This window comes from Cyprinus carpio, chromosome B5, assembly GCF_018340385.1.
Source record: "Cyprinus carpio isolate SPL01 chromosome B5, ASM1834038v1, whole genome shotgun sequence".
Lineage (NCBI taxonomy): Eukaryota > Metazoa > Chordata > Actinopteri > Cypriniformes > Cyprinidae > Cyprinus > Cyprinus carpio.
Genome location: NC_056601.1, coordinates 23,204,680 through 23,222,571, shown reverse-complemented (window position 1 = coordinate 23,222,571; position 17,892 = coordinate 23,204,680). Strand labels below are relative to the sequence as shown.

General features: G+C 38.0%; 1 protein-coding gene across 1 annotated transcript; it reads left to right on the top strand.

Annotated features, from left to right (window-relative positions):
• Positions 1–1,985: 1,985 nt before the first annotated feature.
• Positions 1,986–17,892, top strand: ppp2r1ba (protein phosphatase 2, regulatory subunit A, beta a). Its single transcript, XM_042724954.1, has 15 exons — positions 1,986–2,140; positions 3,034–3,124; positions 3,232–3,332; positions 3,441–3,673; positions 4,788–4,935; positions 5,152–5,307; positions 7,717–7,831; positions 8,698–8,768; positions 12,373–12,507; positions 15,282–15,455; positions 15,672–15,732; positions 15,895–16,049; positions 16,318–16,460; positions 16,559–16,650; positions 16,857–17,892. Exons 1-15 carry the CDS (start codon positions 2,063–2,065, stop codon positions 16,871–16,873), a joined length of 1,770 nt encoding a protein of 589 aa, XP_042580888.1. The 5' UTR covers positions 1,986–2,062; the 3' UTR covers positions 16,874–17,892.

The following is a 17,892-nucleotide window of genomic DNA, read 5'->3' as shown; positions in this document are numbered from 1 at the left end:
CGAGGGGGCAGGGAACTGATATCCACGTGTATAAATATGGGTAGAGGATATTCGCCCTTTTGAGTATTTGGGTCCACTATCACAGCGGTAAAACATTTGGGTAAGCACTGGACCTGCAGGGGGTGACCCGTGGGAAACAAAACTCCATTGCTCAGAGGTGATCGGAGGGATGGAGGGTGAAAGCAAGCTGAAAGCAAGTTCCAGCCAAGGCGAGAACTGACCCTTTCCTCTTTCTTTCTGATGGGTCAGGACGGCTTTTGGGGCTCAGGGTCCAGCACTAGTCGAGGGTGTGGGCCTTGGTGCTTCGGGTAAGGAAACCACTTTTCTATCCATGGGCTCTGCTGAAGCCTGGGCTCATACTTCCCTACCCTTTGTGGGCTGAGTGGATTGGCCTTGCTGGTGGCCGCAGCTACAGAGCCCTTAGGAAGGAAGTGACGCAGCGCTTGTGCTTTATTCTGAGCCTCTGAGAAGCGCTGTGCAAACCCATCCACAGCGGGGCCAAAGAGGCCCTTCGGCGAGACCGGAGAATCAAGGAAGGTCATCTTTTTATTTCAGTAAGGTTCAGCCAAAGGTGGCGCTCCAACACCACAAGGCTGGCCATGGTCTTGCCAATAGCCTGAGCTGTGGATTTCGTAGCGCACAGAGCCAAATCAGTCGCTGTGCGTAGCTCTTTGAAAGCATCCTGATGTTGTCCATATCACAGAGAAGTTTAGCCTGAAACACTTGTAGGACTGCCACTGTATGCAATGCCTATCCGGCCTGTCCGGCCGCTGCATATGCCCTGTTGGCCAGAGCCAAAGTGGTCCTGCAGGGCTTCGAGGGATGTGCTGCATGGGCTTTAATCCCAGGGCGGATGCTGGGCACAAGTGATCAGCTACCATCTCCTCTAGAGGGGGGAGCTTGTTATAGCATTTTTCCTCAGTGCCGTCAATGGTGGTGAGAGCTACTGAGGAGGAGGAGCTAACTCGGGCCGATTAGGGGGTGCACCACATCTTGGTCAGTTCTTTGTGAACTGCAGGCAAGAATGGGGTGGGCTGCTGGTGGGAAGGTGGCTGAAGGCGTCCCAGCAGGAACCACTCATTTAAAAGGCCATGGGGGCCCAAATCCTCCACCGCCTTGGAGAGAACACAGATCAGCTCGCTGTCCGGTTTCGGCCACAATGGTTGAGATGAAAGGAGGGCTTCGGGCTCGTGCCCGGAAGCACACCATCCTTCAGTGTCAAACGCTGTCAAACGAAAAAGTCAAGAGATAATCCTCTTTGAGGAAGCAGAAGATTCTGATGAAATGGCGCTGCGTTCTGGCGGGCTAATGTGGCATTGGTTTGTGCAGCTACACAAACATGAACAAATCAGGCTTCAGTAACAGAGTAAACAGGAGTTTACCCATACACAACGTGAAGTGAACGTTTGAAAGGGCACTAACGTCACAACCTCCATTAAAACAAGTCAAAATTTATACAGAATCATGCAGATCTTTTTTTGCACACAAACAACTCTCAATCAAATCCAGTTTTTATGTCGCTGGCTAATTTTTGTTTATTGTATTCACCAGCAATTAAATGTTTTGCAAAAAGAGACACCAAATAAATAGGCTTTATATCTAAATGTTTTCATTTTGACTTCATTTTTTTGACCACATTGGAATAGAAACTTGGAATTGATAAGAATCGGAATGACAAGCAGAATCGATTCGGAATTGGAATTTATAAAAATTTAAACAATACCCAAACCTATTTATTACTGTAACTGTTTAACTTACTAGTAACGAGTTACTGCCCAACACACCCGGCACACAAGATCAGGTGTTGAAAACTGTTGTTTTAATAACATTTTGTTTCAAAAAACATTAATACATATGCAACAATTTTAAATTATTAAATGTACCTTGATAGTGGATCACTCCAGCTATTTTGCAGAAAATTATTGTGTTTTGTGACTACAGTCATTCAGTATGCTGGGCTGGGCTCGTGCGCTGTTTTAGTGTGCTGGGCTCATGCGCTGTCTACAGGCAGCAGTGAGAAACCCCGTAGCAGGAACTAGCTAAGCAGCCTTTAGCATCCAAGATGGCGGGAGCAGACAGCGACGACTCTCTTTACCCTATTGCCGTGCTAATTGACGAATTAAGAAATGAAGATGTTCAGGTAAACAAAATACATATTTTAACACTGACTACTAAGTTTGGGAAATAGACAGGAACTCGTAGGCTTGATTTTGACACGAATAGCTAACAGAAACCGGTAACATGGGCCTGTCCTAGTTTAGCAAACCGGCTAGCAACTAAAAGATAATTCAGTAATTGAGATCCTATAAGATTATATATCAAATTAAAAAAGACAGATAAAGCCACCGGAATGCTATTTAGCGCACCCAAATGTATTATTCGATTTATGTCAAATGACTTCGTTTCTGTGTGAAAACAGTGTGACGCAGAGCAGTTTGTGATTGCTAACGCTGCTAAGTTAGCTGTTCTGTGATTTAACTGTTATGTCATTGACTCGCTTACTTAAATAGAGAATCACAATATTTCATTACAAGACATTGTAGAGCACAAAATAAGCATGAATGTTGAATAGTTTGGCTACACAACATTGAAAAAGTTCGTCATTTCAGCGAAAAGCTCCTTAATCAGCCGTTAGCGATACAATTTTTAATCGAGGCTTCATATATAACTTAATTTATATTTACTGCGTTTGATATCTATTCCATATTTTGTTTACAATTTTAAAATACACCAGAACTAATTATTAACAACTGTCACCAAACGGTGAATTCGTTTTGCTTTCATTATAAAGATACAGGACTGTGATAATTACAGGAATTAAGGAAGGAAATGAAGGGTGTAATCTTTTTGGTCTCAATGGTTTGGGAAGGATGTCATTGTTTTTATAGTTTGTCTTCTATCAAGCCATCATTTAAATTGCATAAGTTGTAAACATAAACCAGTAGTCTGTTTTGTCCCTCAGCAATCAGCTGCTTTACAACCAAATATATCAAGACTCTATTCTAATGGATTTCTTGCCTTTTTCCACTGTAGTTACGATTGAACAGCATTAAGAAACTGTCCACCATCGCCTTAGCTCTAGGCGTCGAAAGAACACGCACTGAACTTCTGCCTTTCCTCACAGGTAAATGTTTTTTTTTTCCTGTCTGAAATGACTATAACAGATATATTTTAGCTGTGGTAAATTCATCTCATGCATAACTTTCAATTCCTCACTTTGTGATTGATCAGATACCATCTATGATGAGGATGAAGTTCTGCTTGCTCTTGCTGAACAACTGGGGAACTTCACCATGCTGGTTGGAGGCCCTGAATATGTGCATTGTCTCCTTGTAAGCTTTTTGACTTGATTTCATACTGAAATTGACTAAATTAAATAATTCCTACCTTGAATTTGTTTGCTTTTTATTTGCTGACTTGCGAGTTGTTGTTTTTTTAAGCCCCCTTTGGAGAGTTTGGCTACAGTTGAAGAGACAGTGGTGCGAGACAAGGCAGTGGAGTCCCTGCGGAAGATCTCCCATGAGCACTCTCCAGTGGACCTGGAAGTGCACTTTGAGCCTCTGGTGAAGCGTTTGGCCAGTGGAGACTGGTTCACGTCACGTACCTCTGCCTGCGGACTCTTCAGTGTCTGCTACCCACGAGTGTCCAGTACAGTCAAAGCTGAGATCCGCCAGTAAGTTTAATATATTTGTGAGGAGTGTTTTGTTGTAATATTGCATTTTCATTTTTGGAAATGTTGATACATTTAATACAGGATTGTTCACACTAACAGCACACTGAAGAAGCACTTTAAAAAATGACCAATACAAATACAATACTTTTTTTTTTAAAAGTCACCATGAATTCAAGTTTAACAGTACTTTTTTTGTGGAATAAATTGCGTTATTTATTATAAATAACCCTCTGACTTGTCTGTGCACATCATTTTTATTTATTTATTTTTTTTACATTCTTGAGCCTTCGTAATCTTTAATCAAACATTCTGCCGAATACATAAATGTAGTAATTATTCTTTTTTAAATAAGCTTAAATTATAAAAAGGCAATGAAAGAAAGACTTTTAATAATAATATTATAGCTGTTTAATATATGGTGCTAGGTAGGTGGATGAATCTAACCCCCCCCCCCCCACACACAAAACCACAAAAGTGATTCTCATTGCTGTCTTATTACTGTTAATTCTGGCAAGTACATAGAGGTATTACAGTAAAAAGATAGCTGTAATACAATCAAAGGCACTACAAGAAATACTGCCATTTAGATCTGTAGTATTGATATTAGATTTTTTTTCTTTTGCATTACAGTGATGGTGCTAAAACAGGCATAATTTACTAAAAGTTTCTTTTCATTTTGGGGTAAAACATGATCTGGGCATGTTTTTAATAGATTACACAATATTCACACCAGTTTATATGTATATTAAATGTATTCCCACTTCACATCACTTCTTTCTGTCTTTTGCATGTTCTGTATTGACAGTATTAGCAGCTGTCAAACAGGGTCCCAGCTGGCTTCTATCATATTGAATTTTGTACAGAACCTGTAACATATTCTGACATCAGAATTTTTGTCCCTGGTGTGAATGGCTCCATAGGAATATATTGCTTAAATGTATTGTTTATTGTGGTAATAATTCACTCTCAGTGTGAATAGCCATTTAGACTAAACATAATTAGTTATGCTGTGTTAATGTTAAAATAACCAAAGTGGAAAGGAAAATCACTACCTCACCGTCGTCTTTTTCTGTTTAATTGGAAACATGTTAACACATGTATCATCTCTCCTCAGGCACTTCCGTACCCTGTGTTCTGATGATACTCCCATGGTGCGCCGTGCAGCCGCCTCCAAGCTGGGTGAATTTGCCAAAGTTTTGGAGCTGGAGTATGTCAAGAGTGACATCATTTCTCTCTTCACTGCATTGGCATCTGATGAACAGGTCTGGTTTCAGTAATACTCACTGAAATATACGCAGTCTAATTCTGTCATTACTCAAACCACAGCTAAAGTCTCTGAGCACATGTTGCATGACAAGTCCATTGGAGGCTTGAATAGTTTTCATTGTGTTTATGTAACTAGTGCTGGAGCAGAATTGTATGGGAAATATTTCATGTTTTCTTCTAACATTTGAATGCAAACCTTTACATGACTGCAGGACTCTGTTCGTCTCCTGGCTGTGGAAGCTGGTGTCAGCATTGCCACTCTGTTGCCTCAAGAGGATCTGGAAGCTCTGGTAATGCCCACTCTGCGCCAGGCAGCAGAGGACAAATCCTGGAGGGTTCGCTACATGGTTGCAGACAAATTCTCTGATGTAAGCCAAAAGCAAATCATGTGTTAATTTAATTATATGTAATTGAATTTTATTGAAAAATCCTAGTGTTTGTCACAAAGTTCCATTTTCATGCAGCGGGGTTTCTTTTCACCCATAATTCTCCTCATGGGCATAACTACATTACTGTCAAGTTAGGCGCTGGTAGGATTTTGAAAAGTATCTTATGCTCACCTAGAATGCATTTATTTAAAAACAGTAATATTGTTAAATATTATTTCAATTGAAAATAAGTATGCTTTCCATTTTAATATTTTTAGAAATATAATTTATTTCTGTGGTGGCGAAACAGAATTTTCAGCAGCCATTTCTCCAGTCTTCAAAATCACATGGTTTGGTCTTCAAAAAACATCTCTTGCTTATCACAGCTGAATTTTTTTTAGAAATGTACTTTTAAACAAACCAGCTTTAAAATTCTGTCTGGTATTGTGAGCCTAAAGGGTTAGTTCAGCCAAAAATGAAAATTGTCATCAATGACTAGTCCGATAGCTTTCTGTTCCTCCATTGAAAATGTATGTACGGTATACTGTCCATGTCCAGAAAGGTAATAAAAACATCAGAGGGTCAGTTAGAATTTATTGAAGCAAAACTGTCAACTGTTGACGTATGATGCTGCTGACATGTTTTCTTTGTTATTGGGCACGCCAGAAACACGTCAGCAGCGTCATACGTCAACAGTCACCGCAGTCGCACTCGCAACAGACCCGAAAGAGAAGACAATGCTGAATAAAGTCGTATTTTTTGTTATTTTTGGACCAAAATGTATTTTCGACGCTTCAACAAATTCTAACGGACCCTCTGATGTCACATGGACTACTTTGAAGATGTTTTTATTACCTTTCTGGACATGGACAGTATACCGTACATCTCTCCTTCACACGCTCCACTATTTACCGCCTGTGACTGTCACAAGATTGCGCCTGCATTCAGTTCGTCTTACTGACACATTTTTTGAGCAGCTGATGTGTGATCATTCCTTAGTACTTGTGGCCAGTAATGCTAAATTGAAGTAGTTTTACTTTTCTGTAGTTTTTCAATGGCTCTTGGTCATGCCGACGACATTACCTGAGCAGTCGAAGGCTGCGCATTTATTGCATAGACGAAGCAAAAATGTAAGTGTCTAAACCAGGGGTGTCAAACTCAGTTCCTGAAGGGCTGCAGCCCTGCAGAGTCTAGTTCCATTGAATAATAAATGTGTTTTAACAATGTCGTTGAACTGAATGTACAAAATAACCTCAGCATTAACAACAACCTTGAAAATAAGAGCATGAGGTTTATCTGATAATCAGATGCATGAAAGTAGCGTTCGTTGCTATAGCAAACAGACATCGGGCGCATTTTCTTTCAGAATCATCATTTGCAAATGGAGAGGAAAAGTTAAATGAGATAAAGATGTTTTCGCACTGAAGGAGAAGTGATCTCGCGCTCAAAGAACTTAGGAAAGGGATAGTCCACCCCAAAATGAAAATGTTGTCATTAATCACCCATGTCGTTCCAAACCCGTAAAAGCTTTGTTCGTTTCGGAATGCAGTTTAAGATATTTTGGTAAAAACTGGGAGGCTTGTGACTGTCCCATAGACTGCCAAGTAAAATACACTGTCAAGGTCCAGAAAAGTATGAAAAGCATCATCAGAATAGTCCATCTGCCATCAGTGGTTCAACCGTAATGGTATGAAGTGACGAGAATACTTTTTGTAAGAGAAGAAAACAAAAATAATGACTTTATTCAACAAGTCGTTTCCTCTGTCTCTCCCCACATCAGCGTAGCGCCATTTTGGAAAACACCTGCTGAACGCAAACTGCGTACGTTCTTCTGTGTCAGCCGTGCCACAAGGGATACGTTTTCTATGTGAATTTACGCTCTGATTTGAAAGAAAACAACGCAACAATCGTGCGGCTGACACAGAAGAGCATACGCAGTTTGCGTTCAGCAGGTGTTTTCCATAATGGCTGAATCGAATCGATTTGGTGTCTACCCAAAGATTCACAGCCCTAAAGCTCTCTATAATCCTGCACTAATGCACACTGCTCATTGTTGTGCAACTTGACCTAAATGCAGTTCCTTTCCATAATAATATGATAATATTTGTCATTTCATCGGATGGTTTTGGATTATTCTGAGCCACTTGTAATGTCAGATATTTTACATGAAAAGAAATGTTGAATGCAGTGATATAAATAGCTAGAAATATCCTGGGTTCTAGCAATGTCAATTTGACCTGCTTTAGAAATGAGAATTATGTACCACATCTCTTGTGCAGCGCTAGAATAGCCTTGGTTGTATCCTAGCATGCTTCGGAAGTGGCTTTGTCCTTGAGTCTGCAGGAAATGCTGAAGTGATACTGTAAAATGGAAATATGAAGTGACATGCTTGTCTCTGTGAATTTACAGCTACAGAAAGCCGTGGGTCCAGAAATCACAAAGAATGACCTAGTGCCAGCCTTCCAGAACCTTCTGAAAGACTGTGAGGCTGAGGTTCGTGCTGCTGCTGCAAACAAAGTCAAAGGTGAGAAAAAGCACCAACGCAGCCCTGAAATACATGAGCATGATTTTGATCTGCAAATCAGTTCAAATATGTTAATTTGCAAAATAGGTTTAAATAATCGTAGTTAATACATTTTCAGTAAAATATGTTGCACATCTATAAGTTGCGTAGTTCAAAATTGCATTCTTGAGAGAGAAAAAAAACAGATGTGTATGTCATGTTTTACTATTACATTCATAAATAATGTAAAATACTGGTAGATAAAAGTTAAACATGTATTTAAGCTCCCATCATTACACAATAAATCACTGAAATTAAATGACATTCAGAATAGGAATGCAAAATGTAAGTGTAAAACATAAATTAAAGTGGCGTTTATTATAAACACCAAGATCAAACATATATTTATTCAAAGTGCAACTGAAACTACCAGTGTGTTGGAAATGTGCTGTACAAATAAACTTGCATACCTCTCTTATTTGGCACAAATTCAAATGTGTGCACTTTGCATGTTTGCATAATACAAGTTGCTTTTGAATGCAAGTCACAGCGGGTTTCAGAAATGTTGGCAAAAAATACTGATTTATATAAAAAGAAGCATATTTGCCCTAAATTTGCTTCTTTTTTCTTTCATTTTTTGTTTAGTCAGTTTCTTGTATAAGGAATAAAATAATATTTAATATTTTTGTCATATAAACATCTTTGGGTTTTGATTGTGTTTTGTTTGTAGCTGGTATTTCAAACTGTGGTTCAAAGACTGCATGTTACTTAATAAAAGTCCAAATCTAGTCTGGAGAGTGTCTTTCTCTGATAATCACAAAATTACACTAGTATTTTTCTACTGAAATGTTCTTATTGTGATGACCCTAATTGATTTTTATCTTCAGAATTCTGTGAAAATTTGCCGGAGGACAGTAGAGAGACGATCATCATGACACACATTCTCCCCTGTGTTAAGGTAAAATGCTTTTTCATTCAGCGCTTGTCAACATCTCTGCAGTCGGTCACATATCAGACTGATCACTTGTTCCTCATTGTTCCAGTACTTGTCACATTTAATTGGTGCGCAGTTCCAATCCAGGATCCATTACTGGCAAATAACTCTTGAGTCAGCATCTGTTCTCTTAAGTGTCTAAGACTTAAACAAGATCAGATTAACAGTGTGTCATTGTGGCTGTAGCAATCAGTGCTTTCTCCGGTATTGTAAGAAACATTTTGTTCTGGTAAGAATATCTTTGTTGGCCAGGTTATCTTAGTATAATTTTTTTTTTTTTGAAAGTGTTATTTGTTTTGGACACACCCACTAAAAAATCTGCAGTGGCTCACAGCATAGATACAAATAATTGCAAGATTGATGGCAGCACAGCACTTTTTATTCCAAACCTTTTGTCTAGCTGAAGTACATTTGAAACTTCCTTACAAAAATTTTGTAAAAAGTTTGACATGTTTCATAGAAATATAAACATTCAACATGGTCCGTGGACAGCTTTGTTCCGCATTCATATAGATGTTTTTTGTTTTACACAAGATCTTCTTGCTGCAATGTGAATGTTTCCTGATCCCATGCATGTGTGTTATTTCATAACAGTGGCCGAACATTTTCAAATTGTTCATGTACCTTATTATTCAAAAGTTTTCGGTCGGTTGTTTTTGAAGAGTCCATTATACTCACCTAGACTACTTTTATTTGATCAAAAATACAGGAAAACTAATACCGTAAAATGTTTAACAATTTAGAATAACTTAATGTATTAATGCATTAGATGTACAATTTTTGCATTCATATTTTAAAACATTTATGTATAATTGTTGAAAACATTGCTTAATTCCACTTAATGTTGGATTTGCGTAATGTTATTGTGGAAACCATTTTCTTTAACCTCCTAAGACCCGAACATTGGTTTGACTTGCATTTTAGATTTCTTCTAGCTATTTGGGGTTAGGAGGAACCAATAAATATAATAACCAGATATTATCTTTGAACATGAAGCACTTTTTGAAAAAAATGATGTCCCACATATGTGGACACTTGGTCTGTATCCATAGAAAAAAAAATCAATACACCATTGTGTAACAAAGTGCAAATCTCTTTTATTTAAAGCCTGAGTACTGTGCCTGAACAGTTTTTATTGTTACTGTTGCATATATACGTTTCAACTTCTAAACATGGATATAGAAAAACACCATTTATAAGAAACAAGCGGTCATATCACACAACAGCCCAAAAACTTTAACTACTCCAAACTAGGAATGTCCTTTTTATCTGTGGGAACAGTTGATCACACTTAACCACTGTGAAAAAACTTTGTAACAGTTGCCTGCAGCTTGCAAGCACAAGAACACCTTGCATGTTTACAAATTGAACTCAAGTGCTGCATTCTTCAGATAGACCACCTATGGAAGATGTGCATTAGCCCTTCTGCGGACTGAGATGTGGGGCACTTCCTTCACAGTGCGCTTTTTCTCTGGCTCTGAATGGTCTGTGTTGTTTTTCCTGTTCTGAGAGGTCTCTGTTGTACTGTCTTCCTGTTCATTGTTATGCTGGGCCAAGTATGTCTTAGCCACTTCCATTCGGAATTCAAGAAATTGCATGATGCCCTTTCTTGGTGTGCCACGTACTGTGTGATCTTGGCGGTACAGTAGCCAGCTGTTGGCTAAAGCAACATTTGTGAAGTGCATGAGCATCCGAAGCATCCACTTTTTGGCAATGCTAAGGTCTGAACGATAAGCATAAGTTACACCACGGAGACGTTTACGTCCCCGGCTGGCCTTAGTGGACTGTGGAGTGGGATCTCTTCATCCCCACTACTCTCCTCCTCACTGCTGCTTGGCTCCTGTTGTGTGAGTATGGTAATCAACATCCTCTACAGGGTTGTCAATGTCAGACAAGTCCTCTACCTCTGAGTTGTCCCCAGCAATTGACTCCAATACTATTTCCAGTGCCTTTGAAAGGAATATGCCCTGGAAATTATATCAGGAGAAAAATAAAATAAAATTCAATGTAAAGTTATTTATCACACATGCAACGTAAAATTTGTACTGTTGTAAACTATTGTAAATTGATGTTTTCTAACAAATTCTTCCCAAACTAATTTTTTTGCTAAAGTTTTTACATTTTTAAATTAATAAAAAATCAATTTAAAGTTATTTCACACATGCAAAGTCAAATAATACTGTTGGTAAACTATTGTAAATTGATGTTTTCTGACAAATTCTTCCCAAACTACATTTTTTTGCTAACATTTTTAAATTTTCAACGAATAAAAATCAATGTTAATTTATTTCACACATGCAATGTCAATTTATACTCTTGTAAACTATTGTAAATTGATGTTTTCTAACAAATTCTTCCCAGACTATATTTTTGCTAACATTTTTAAATTTTTTAAACGACTAAAAATCTATGTAAAGTAATTTATCACACATGCAATGTCAATTTATACTGTTGTAAACTATTGTAAATTGATTTTTTATAACAAATTCTTCACAAACTATGGTTTCACAGTTACATTTTTTTTGCTAGTTTTTTTACATTTTCAACGAAGCTAAGTCCCACTGTCCACATATGTGTACTTCAAGTTTAGCGAAATAGTACATCTTTACCTTTACAAAAATTTGTCAAATTGTCATGCCATATTTAATCATACAACACCATTATGCATAACTTAACAAGAATCAACAATGAAATTTTATTAGATTTTTTTACCTTGTGGACGTTTTGGTCTGGTGCGGCTGCCTGACTTTTCGGATGGGTTCCCCGCCATCTTGGAATTTCTGTGTAAAGTGTTTTTTTCTCTTCTGACCCCACCAGATGGCAGTGTAAGTGTCCATGCTTGTGTACAACAGGTTCCAATTACACAGAATTAGGTTTTATGGGCGCACACAACTAAAAATGTGATGTCCACGTATGTGGACGCCAGGTCGTAGGAGTTTAATGAATATAAAGTTCAAAAGAACAGCATTTTTTGGCAACAGTCAATGTTTTTAATGTGAGTTTGGATCAGTTTAATACATCAATACAAATTTTTTTTTGACACTAAACTTTTTAATGGTAGTCAGTTTAACATGTACTTAATATGGTTGTTTTGCTGGAAATTCAGTTAAAATTTTTGCACAATCCAGGGAATTTAGTACAGTATAAAAGTTCTTTATTGATTTTCTTTTTCCTTTCATTTGAAACCAGATAGATGCAAAAAGCCCAAAAGCAAGATTCTTTTTGTCTGAGCAAAAAAAGCTTGACATTATGTAACACTTGAGTTAAAAACAAACTTAAAACAGTAAATCAGTACCAAAATACAGTCCTACCCACTGATAGCCAAAATATATCTACCTCTGTTAAATTTAAATTTACCAATGTATCCCTACTGCTTTTACAGTCACTAAGTCTATATAATAATACCCTCCAGGAGGATCAGTAGCGAAATACTAAACCTCCAGTATATTCTGATACCAGTGAGATATCATAGTTCATGTAGATTTCAGGTATTACACGTCATTATTTGAAAGTTGTATTAAAGCATTGATAGTCATTGATAGCATGTTGTTTGCTCCTCTTTCAATAGGAACTTGTCTCAGACACTAATCAGCATGTGAAGTCTGCGCTGGCGTCAGTCATTATGGGCCTCTCCACCATCTTAGGCAAAGACAACACCATTGAGCACCTGCTTCCACTTTTCTTGGCCCAGCTCAAAGATGAGGTAAGCCTGCTGTGTGTGTGTGTGTGTGTGTGTTTGTGTGTGTGTGTGTGTGTGTGTGTGTGAGAGAGAGAGAGAGACAGTACAGGTCTGGCTGAAGTAATTTGCGTCATATTTCAGTCACAGATGATACTTCTGTGCAACTGCTCACTTTGATCCTGTCAAGGTGAGGCATTGCTAATGCTAGCCTTTTAGTGGAAAGCAGAAAGCATTGAAGTGAGAGATGAATGGAAGAGTGCTGCACACTATCTCACGTATCATCTCTTTATTTGCTGGGACTTTTTGTTGCTTGCTGCTGTCTGTATTGCGATCGGTTTTTAAACTGCTTGGGAGAAGTCTTTGAACATCTGTCAGTCACACAGACTGCACAAAATAAATAGAACAAAGCCAGCTCCTGGACTACAGTGCGCATTGATCCATGTTTTAAGACTGGAAGCTGTTTTGCTGTTCTTTATCAGTTCTTGCACTGTTGTTTTGCAAAAAGAAAAAAATTGTCATAGTTGTCAGCCTGATGAAAACTTGACACTGCGTCATGATACACTGCCATTTAATGGTTAACATCCCTACTGACTGTATGCAGAGATTAACATGCATACATGTTTGTACATACATGCTGTTTTAATTCCAGACAAATTGCTTGATTGGGACAGTTTAATGAATTGGATAGGCGATTTGGTAAATTGTTTTGAACAGATTACAAAGTGAAAAATCTGTAATTTTATTTATTTGGAATTTTATTGGTAAAATGGAATCAGTGTTAGTATTTTTAGTAATATTTATATACTTGTTCTGGAACAGTGTTGTAAAAACAACTTAACCACTGATTTCTAGTTGTCCTCTTTTGCAAGGCCAAAGTTTTATTTTCACAATGAAACACATCATCTTCATGCATGGCGGCGGCAGCAACAATACTACAGCGAGAATCAAAGTTACGCCATCTTTCTTTGCGTGAACATTTGGGTAGTGTTATGCAAACTTCCCACACAGTGACGTAGACATGGGGCGTGTTTAAACGAGGAGTTTTAGGAAGGCGTGGACGTAGAGCTGCACGATTATGACAAAAATCATAATTGTCGATTATTACCTTGAAACTGTAATTGCGATTATTAATTACGATTATCACAATTTACATTAAATGATGTTTATACCATTGTTTGATGCAACTGCATGCCATATTTTTATATTTTTATATAGTATTAGGCCTCAAATGTCAACTATACATTGGATTGGTTTCTTCTTTAAATTATAAAAAAGTAAAAATATGAATGGTATTATAATGCTATACCAGAACTAAAATTAAAATAATGGGAAAAACCCTTAAGATAACATGTAGAAAGAAAAAAATGCATCTTAAGCATGTGGAATTACATAAGCGGACTTTGAACGATTAATTGCCGCTTTGAACGATTACGTAATTGTGGCATCCATAATTGTAATCGCGATTAGAAATTCGATTAATTGTGCAGCCCTACGTGGACGAGTCTTAACTTATAAAGAATATCTTTGGGTTTGAGACTTTAGTCTTTGCAACTTTAGGGATCTTATCTATTCATGAACAGCTTGTAACACTCCAAAGAGAAAGGAAAACTTGAAATTGTATATGTACCCTTTAAAGGTGGGATATTTTTTTTTCTAATGAGAGTGCATTTTTCATTCTCTGCAAACCAAATAAATGAATATTGCCATGTAAAAAGTAGAAAATAACCTGCATCTCTTGCAAAAAAAAAAAAAAAAAATATATATATATATATATATATATATATATATATATACTATATATATATATATATATATATATATATATATATATATAATATATATATATATATACATTTTAAATATTGTCATATGAAAAGTACAAAATAACTTGTATGTTTTGTAAATTAAGATTATTTTTAATAATACATTGTGTAAAGTAGAAAATAACTTGCATCTCCTGTAAACAGATGTTTTAAATAATGAATGTAAATAGAACACACCTGAGAGAGAAAGAGCAGGGCACTAACTCAGTGTTTTTTCCTGTCACTCAATATGTTTAAGTATTTACTCTAGGTTCTTACTGGCCATTCACACAGAACACGTCTTTGTGTCTAAAGGGCCTTTCGCACCATTTAGTTACAGAACTAAATGTACAGTATTAAAGTACTGGGACGATCTTGCGCGAACTATTTCCCAGTACCATTTAAAGGGTTGCATTTGCACCGAGAGTGTGTACTAGGACGTGACGTAAGCCGATCGACAGCGATGTCATTTGTGCGCGGCTTTCAACAACGTTAACAAAGAAGAACGTTGACAACAGGAGGATGGAGGACGCTGTGATCAGAGCTGTGTTTTTGTTGTGTCTCACGGGTTTCACCATAATGGACATAGAATGTCGACGTATACGTAAATCGATTTGAAAAACGGAAAGGAGGACTCTCCAACGACAACTGGCAGTGCTACATTTACTACAAGTGCCTGCACTTCAGTGTCCGTATATCCGCCTCTGGGGTCTTCTGATTGGTCCACTGTTTTGAACTGACATTGAGTGGTGCTGCGTGTAAAAGTTTAAAATTCTTTTAATGTGCAACTCATTTGCGAGATGCTGCAAAAGACGCAAATGCCACGGACACGTCCGTATAGCTCCTACTGTGTGTTTTAGCTTTAGAAATGTAATTTAGTTTTTCATGCAGTATTTATATTGTAATGATTTTAATTGTATTTGATTTTAATTTGTATTGGTTATTTGTTAGCATGTTGTCCGTAAGGTTACAGTTTTTGTCATGTCCTTCCTGTAGTGTCCAGAGGTTCGCCTCAACATCATCTCCAACTTGGACTGCGTGAACGAGGTGATTGGAATCCGCCAGCTTTCCCAATCTCTGCTTCCAGCTATTGTTGAGCTGGCTGAGGATGCCAAATGGCGAGTACGACTGGCAATCATTGAGTACATGCCCCTTCTGGCTGGACAGCTGGTGAGTCCTGACCGTCAATGTCCTAGAATGCTTTATCCTGAAATAGAGATCGGAATGTTCTGTTGGTCAGTTCTTATTCTTCAGTCTCTCTTTACACGTAAAGCATTTAACTAATCATCTTGTTAGCTTATTGCAGTCAGGTCGCCTTAGGTCACGTAAGCTAATCTAACTGATAGGAGGTATACTTTTTCTTCTTTCTCTTTCTCGTGCTTGCAGGGTGTAGAGTTCTTCGATGAAAAACTCAATTCTCTGTGTATGGCGTGGCTTGTTGATCATGGTAGGTTGCTTATCAGGAATTCAGAACTATAATTGCACATGTGTCCCTCACAAAAAAAATCTAGTTGTAATTCCATTTGCTTGTAGCATAAAAATTGAAAAAGCTGTTATAATGTGTTGGAGTCTTTCAGTCGACTAACACTTGTTTCTCTGTGATCTTCAGTGTATGCCATCAGAGAGGCAGCCACCTGTAACCTGATGAAGCTGGTGGAGAAGTTTGGAGCTGAGTGGGCACAGAACACCATTGTGCCTAAAGTGCTGGGCATGGCTAATGACCCCAACTACCTGCACAGGATGACTACCCTCTTTTGCATTAATGTGAGTCAGAGCTAATCAGCTTTAACAAACAGCTGCTGAGTCACAGAGGAATGTATGGCGTTGGTGGTGATGCATTAGGGTGGAAAAGCGCAGTTTGACGTACATTTTGACCTTAAAATATACTAAAATCTTTCTCATATTCTCTTTGTAGAATGGTGCATCATTAATGAAATATTTTAAATTATCTGTAGAAATTGTGTGTAAAAAACATATCAAATTCATCTTTAACCCCTGCAGCTGTACTGATGTGTGTAACTGTTTGTTTTAGGCTCTGTCTGAGGTGTGTGGACAGGAGATTACCACCAAACACATGCTCCCTGTAGTTTTCAAGATGTCCAATGACCAGGTAGCCAATGTACGCTTCAATGTGGCCAAATCTCTTCAGAAGATTGGACCTGTGCTGGACAGCAAGTACGTGTTCATCCACATTTAACCAGTAGTTGATTTTTTTTTATGTCACAAATATTCAGCATCATGGCTCTAATTAAAAAAATATATATATATTACAGCTGTCTGCAGACAGAGGTGAAGCCAGTGCTGGAGAAACTGGCATCAGATCAAGACATGGATGTGAAATATTTCGCCCAAGAGGCCATCAGTGGTGAGTTCTGCAACTGCTGCTCTTGAATGTTGTGCAACTATTGACACAAACCAGAAAGCTACTATCATTCTTAAATACAACCTGCATCAGTGCAAACTGATGACTCACCATTATCTAACACTTAAGTTAAAAAACAAAAGACTTAAATATGTTTCATTTAATAATTTTAAAAAGTTCTGACTTTTCTTTTTGCTCTCTCCCCAAAGTTCTTTCCCTGGCCTAATGTACCTACTTGCTGAACGTAAGACCCATCTCTCAAGTTGACCTGCATTGTATTTATTGACATCCAGGATCATCCACTGGACTGCTTATGGAGAAACAGTGTGCTCTGTTCCCTTTCAGTGAGAAATGTTTTAGGGATACTTGGCTTCTCTCAGTGTTTTGTTCAGCTGTTCACCAATCACCATCTTGCTCTTCATTCTCTCCCGCTGAGCCCCTCTTGCTCTGTGTATCTTCATTTTCTAACCATCATCCTAGGGTCACACACTAGTTTTATAATCAGTGTAACAATGTATTGAATCATCATAGGTTTAGAATGATAGATGTTTTGAGGCATCAGATTTAACTTCAGTCGTCTGACCTGATGGACTGAATCTCTTTTGCTCTTACTGCTGATTTTAAGAGTTGACCCATGCATGTGCACAGCATGACAAAGGGGCGAATCACTACTGCACCTTTCATTTGATTACTGTGTTCCCGTGGCCCGTCTTACACTGATCGTCATTGAGCCAAGACCCCATAAAGCTCTAGCCGCGTGGCCGTTCTTTAGAGGAGGGCTCTGATACTATTCCCCTATTCTCAAAGTGCTTATCTTCTTAAAGGGACCATTACAAATTTCCATCTGCTTCCTGCAACTGTTATAACAGGGGATGGGCATTCCTTCACGGAATTCTGTGCCATTGACCGTGTTGCACATTTTCTCTTTTTGTTTTGTTTTTAAAAAGATGTTTAAATTTGTGTCCTTTATATGAATGCATCTGCATGCCTCTTGCACACAGGTTCCGTAGACCGTCGGTATATTGAGAAGCTCATTAATCACAAGGCATCCTAAATTCCCCCCTTAACACATTGCTTCTGCCTGTGATGTTGACTGTCCGATTCTTCTTCAGCTTCAGAGTGCAGTCAGTATAGTAGTATCTTCTATGTTATGAGTGTCATTAGAATGTGCTTCGGGTTTTATATGAATATGGTCACATTGCCCTTGATGGAAGGGAACTCAATAAAGAACGTTATATAACCCCA

What these genes read in the sequence shown, in the direction of transcription:
- ppp2r1ba (XM_042724954.1), top strand. Translation starts at nt 2,063, where the DNA reads ATGGCGGGAGCAGACAGCGACGACTCTCTTTACCCTATTGCCGTGCTA. An exon ending in ACTTCTGCCTTTCCTCACAG is followed by an intron (nt 3,125 to 3,231) that starts GTAAATGTTTTT and finishes GTGATTGATCAG; the next exon opens with ATACCATCTATGATGAGGAT. An exon ending in AATATGTGCATTGTCTCCTT is followed by an intron (nt 3,333 to 3,440) that starts GTAAGCTTTTTG and finishes TGTTTTTTTAAG; the next exon opens with CCCCCTTTGGAGAGTTTGGC.